Source organism: Astatotilapia calliptera, chromosome 9, assembly GCF_900246225.1.
Source record: "Astatotilapia calliptera chromosome 9, fAstCal1.2, whole genome shotgun sequence".
Lineage (NCBI taxonomy): Eukaryota > Metazoa > Chordata > Actinopteri > Cichliformes > Cichlidae > Astatotilapia > Astatotilapia calliptera.
The window spans coordinates 18,447,812-18,453,167 of record NC_039310.1 but is presented as its reverse complement, the minus strand read 5'-3'; the positions used below and the strand labels follow the sequence as shown (position 1 = coordinate 18,453,167).

The 5,356-nt window shown below is 42.3% G+C and overlaps 1 protein-coding gene across 1 annotated transcript; it reads right to left on the bottom strand.

The window, feature by feature from the left end:
* Window positions 1–1,597: 1,597 nt before the first annotated feature.
* slc35g2b (solute carrier family 35 member G2b) lies at window positions 1,598–4,861 on the bottom strand. The gene is made up of 2 exons (XM_026179654.1): window positions 4,146–4,861; window positions 1,598–3,018 (listed from the first exon to the last, which is right to left on the bottom strand). The coding sequence occupies exon 2, from the start codon at window positions 2,990–2,992 to the stop codon at window positions 1,742–1,744; it is 1,251 nt and encodes a 416-aa protein (XP_026035439.1). The 5' UTR covers window positions 2,993–3,018; window positions 4,146–4,861; the 3' UTR covers window positions 1,598–1,741.
* Window positions 4,862–5,356: the final 495 nt, after the last annotated feature.

Sequence of the window (5,356 nt, the reverse complement as noted above, 5' to 3'; positions counted from 1 at the left end):
TGCAGAGTAATTTGGAAGGCTGTGCAACTCGCTGCAGGATGCAATCTGTTTCCTGCTCAAACAGATGGGCCTGCCCTACATGTATTCTGTGATCTGCACCCAAAACTAGACTATAATACTGCATGTATAGTGGATTATAAACTCCATCTAATACTTCTATTCACTTTTTAATATAAATTGGACTGTTTAAAATAAAATATGGCATGGTGGAATGTGTTTTGAGTCACTTTCTTATTAGCTTGAGAAAGATTTTGTCCACATTTTCTCTGCAAATGGATCTAGCTTGTTGTTTTAGTCATTTTGTATTATTCAATAGTAGTAGACTGTCATTACACAGGCGGATTTGATTTACTGCTTATATTGTTGCTGTAATAAGGGTATATTACTGGTCCCATGACATTTATTACCTATTTGTGTGCAAATAAGGTTATTATTCAATAGATTGTCATCAGCTGTGCACAGTCTCAGATCAATTTGCTCCATCAATATGCTTCCATTTCTACTGCATACACAAAACATTCGCTTCCTGGCTTTCTGAAGTAAAATAATTTCCTAGCTCTAGCAGTCTAAATGAAGTGGATCCTGAATGCCACCTGCTGGGCTATCAGTGAATCATGCGTTTGTGTCAGCTGTGAGCAAGCATCATCCCCTCTTTTCATCCACTCTGCATCCTCATTTTGTTCTTATTTCATTCCATTGCTTTTGCTTTGCCTTGGGGAAACGTAGAGCTCAAGTGGTCTTGGTTTTTCCCAACAGAGAAAAGGAGACGTCACTGGTGAGACACTGAATCACCCACTACAGAAAAAGCAAATGGTCTCACGCTGTCAAAAGGCAACTCTAATTCAATACAGCGCACCTGCCTCTGGGCATTAGTTTGATATGCATCTGACAGTAAACAGAAGCAGAATCCAGGGTTATAATCGCCAGTGTTAAGTATCAACTAGGCGACGGGGCCAGAGCATACGTGATAGGGAGCAGCAACAACAAAACAACAGTTTGTGCACAAAATATAAGGAATTATAGACAAGACCTTTTATTTTTCAAAGTCACATTTGGCCTCCAGTAAATTTGGAGTCTGTTTGTGGTGTTCAATTTAGATTTAATAAGAACAATATCACATAATGCCACAGCCTGCAGCCTATCACATAAAGGACATTATATTCTACTTTGTAGCTTCGCTGGCTCATCTGTAATTGTTTCTTTGAAGAAATTATACTGTCTTGGAAAGCAACAGCTTAGGAGCCACACAAATAAATACCAGTTGTTTTTTTGTTTTTGTTTTGTTTTTTATAAAAGGTTGGGCTGTTTCTAAAGTTCTTATTTTATTCCTTTTATGTAGCGTGACCCATCTCTGGGCTGACATTTACAGAGATACATCTTTGCTGATTTTACATTGACATTCACAAGACCAGATCCCACGGGGTCAATTTGATTTCAAATCTTGGAGCGTGGTAAAGCACACAAACTAAACAGATCATTTTCATGCCCAACATTTTGGCCAGTCACACAACTGATTAGACATTAAAGCAATACTACTGGGGGCAAAGTCGTCACCATGTTATATCTGCCTTTTTTTTATTATTATTTCCCACACAAATATTAAGACACCATTTTTTTTATTAGTTACACAACTGGCACTCATTTGACAACACAACAATACAAAATCATCAGATGACGACCCAGACATTCTTTGAATTGTACAACCAAGCAACATTGTAAACAATTAGACTGACATCTAAATTCATTTGATGGGTGAGTCCAGGATCTCTTGGTAATCCTGCCGAATGGCTCTGCTCACCCTGTACAGCTTGACTCCAGTCAGAGTAAACACACTAATCATGATGACTAGGCCCCCGATGACATCATAGACAGAGGGGATCATCCTCAGAACGATGAGCTGGAGAAACATGGCAACCACAATCTCCAGGTGCTGCACGGTGCTCACTAAGGCTGGATGAAACTTATTTAGAGCATAGTAGACTCCGAGAAATGCCACAGTGGAGCAGATACAAATCCCAATTAAATAGCCCCAGGTCTCCGCATCCAGAGGAATGATGGGCTCCTGCATGATAAACATGGTGGAGGCGCCCCAAACTGTGCCCGTCCAGCCGAAGGTAAAGAGTGCGGTCCACATGCTGACCCGCTCCTTAATGGCCCTGTAGACGATCATGGAGAGGGCAGCAGTCATGCCGGCCATCACTGTCATTGTGTAGCCAAAGGCCTCCTTCCAAAACCCCAGCCTGGACTTCTCCTCATCTGCTACATTTGGCACCATAACCAGGCACAAGCCAAACACGCTTCCTACCACTGTGACTACATCAGTATAGCCCAGCCTCTCATCCAGCAGCAGGAAGGCTAGAACTGCACTGAAGACTGTGGTGGAGGCACGCCACATGATAGTGCCATTGCTAGGTGGTACTATGGCAAAGGATGTGTAAGCGCAGGTGATTGAGATTACGTTGCAGACACCGTAAAAGAAGAGACGCAGTCGATAGCCCTTGGGGCCAAAGGGGGCTTCGTGGTAGTAGAAGACCACCAGGATGGACAGCACTTGGATCACCGAGCGGATGAATAGTAGCTCAAGAGAAGGAACTTTAGAACGGTCAGCTGCTAAACGAGTAATCAATGCCACACAGCCATGAGCTACTGCTGCCCCAAACAAGGCCATCCAGGTCACCCTGGAGGCCAACACATTCGCCTCGCCAAAGCTGGCCAGCTGCCCCTCAACGCCCTTGTCTCTTTGCACACTTGGCTGCTTAGGTTGGGTTTCCATGGTTCCAAAGAAAGTCCTGCCACCTTTGCTATCTGACACCAGTCTCTTCCCCACATTGGCTTCAGCAAAGGCGCCAAAGTCCTCAAAAGAGGGTGCATCGTCATAGCCCTCATCTCCAGGCTGAGGGAAGTGAGTGGCATATTTCACCGTCACTGTGTTGGGGTGAATCTTGACCCGCTTTTTTGATCCGTACTGAAGCGAAGATGAAGATATATCCATGTTGTATGGGCGTCAAATGGGGCAATCTGAAAAATGAAGTGAAATCCATTACAGTGTAACAGCAACCAAAGTGCTGTCAAATATTTGGACTTAGTTTAGAGGTTTGCATAATTTATCTCTCAGTATCCAAACCGCCACACTCACATGTATCCAAAATACACATGTGCTGACACACAACAAAAATCTCTCACGTTACCTCGTCGCTGTTACCTTTTACCCTTCCTAGATTTACACTTGTGTTACATTGCCTCTGTGTATATAGGCTGTGTATATCCCGTGTGAGCTCATAAAAGCCAAGCAGCAAACATTGTGAGGCTGATGCAGTCTGATGGGGATGAAATTACATAACAGGGATCCACCAGGGGATGATATATGAATGTGGGCCACTTATGAGCTGAATGGAACTGCACACCATAAATAAGCAAATCCTGTAGCTATGTCGGTGTGTGTGAAAGGGTTAAATGGAGGGGAAGAGTTTGAACCTTTTCTACTTTGTTTTATACAGCGCAAGGATTTAGCTTCAGTAGCCTTACTGATTATTAATATTCATTATAAAATATAATTTTCAAAGTGTAAAGCCTAAATATATTTATATATACTGTGAGTATGAAGTAGTGCCTCTGATGTTTGTTTGTTTTTTCTTAAGTCTAAAATTTATGGCTACTGCAGCATTCATTTGGGCAATACACAGCACATCAAAACCACAAGGGGGCAGATAGGTACTCTTGTTTGTCGTCTCTCTTCCTCTTGCTCCTCCTTTTTGAAATATAGATGAATATAACTTCATTACTGATAATTAACACAAGTCACACATATATAAGGTATTAAAAAGCCTAAAGCCTAAAACAATGCTTTCTAACACCTACAGGACATTCATTACTTAACATCGTATTTTTAGCTGGCCAAACCAATTAAAGCGATTTATTTTCCACCGATGTACGAAAAAATTTAATAAGAACGTGTTTTCAAACCGATAATTATTTAAGATAGTAGACTATCTTAAATGCCACATTTTTTTTCATGTCATTCAATCTCGTTGAAATCTGGTTAAATGTATATTTAGATACCTGTATTTTGACAAGCTCCTATGTGAGCCATTATAGCGCCAACTTAGCGTAGAGAGAGGAAAACATGTTATCGGTGAACGTCTTACCTTTTTGTTCCTTAAATAGTTCCTACTGTTGCACGGATCCGGGTTTTTGTCATAAAAGAAGATTTTGTCGAATTTCTTGGTCCTTACATTCGCTCATCTGCAACTGCCATTTCTCCATCTTCCGTCTCAAGTGGAGCACCTTTTCTTTTTTCTTTTTTTTTCTTTTTAAAAAAAGATGCGTGCTGCTTAGGTTTTTCGTTCTCCACTCTCTCGACGGACACTCCTTCTGCCTCTGATGAAGCTGAAGCTGCTGTTGCCGAGGCGGGTGATGATGATGCTGGTGCTGATGATGAAGTTGAAGGAGGGGATGGAGGAGAGGAGCAACTGTCACTGTCACAGCCAGCGGTTACTCTTCCTCATTCTCCTCCTCGAGAGTCCTTCCCACCTAGGCTCGCTCATAGTCATCATCCCTCAGGGAAAAGAGAAGCGCGTCTGTCATTCATCATCATCATTTTCATTAGATTAAAACCCCCATCCACTTTAAGAGCAGCATTTGAATTTCCTATGCGACTTAGTTATGGAGAGATGCAAGAAATATTAAAGTGCAACCAGGTTATTCTTATTCTCTTCTTTACAGACATTTTGAACATGTATCACTTTTACTGCACAATATATAAAGCAATTTATGTAATTACAGTATATTTCACACACTGTGCTTTATCTCTTTATCTCTTTTCAGCTCCTGGTATATTCTAAATTGCCCACAGGTGTGAATGTGAGTGCAAATGGTTGTCTGTCTCTCTGTGTTAGCACTGCCACAGAATGACAACCTGTCCGGGGTGTACCCCACCTCTCGCCCTATGGTAGGTGAGATAGGCCCAGCCCTCTAGCAGCCCTGACAAAGGATAAGGAGAAGAGGATGGATGGATGGATATTTTGCTAGACTAACCCCCTAATCCTAACCCTCTGATGTTGTGCCAGGAATCTGCTGGAACCACTCAATTCTTATTGGAGTCCTATTGGACTTCACATCTCTCAGCTCCTGGTACTTGCCTCTTTTCTCATGCTGTTTTTTCCTGATGTTGCTGTCCTCTGTGATTGCCACCTCTATCAAAACGTTGGTCTTCTACTCTTCATCAACCATCAGTATGTGTCCCTGTCCAGCAGGTGGTTGCCTGTCTTGAAGAAGACCCTAGCCCTATTGTTCTCACCCACCTTTGGTGGTGTCTCCAATCAGGACTTGGCAACCTCTAGTCCATGCATCACAGATA

What these genes read in the sequence shown, in the direction of transcription:
- slc35g2b (XM_026179654.1), bottom strand. Translation starts at nt 2,992, where the DNA reads ATGGATATATCTTCATCTTCGCTTCAGTACGGATCAAAAAAGCGGGTC.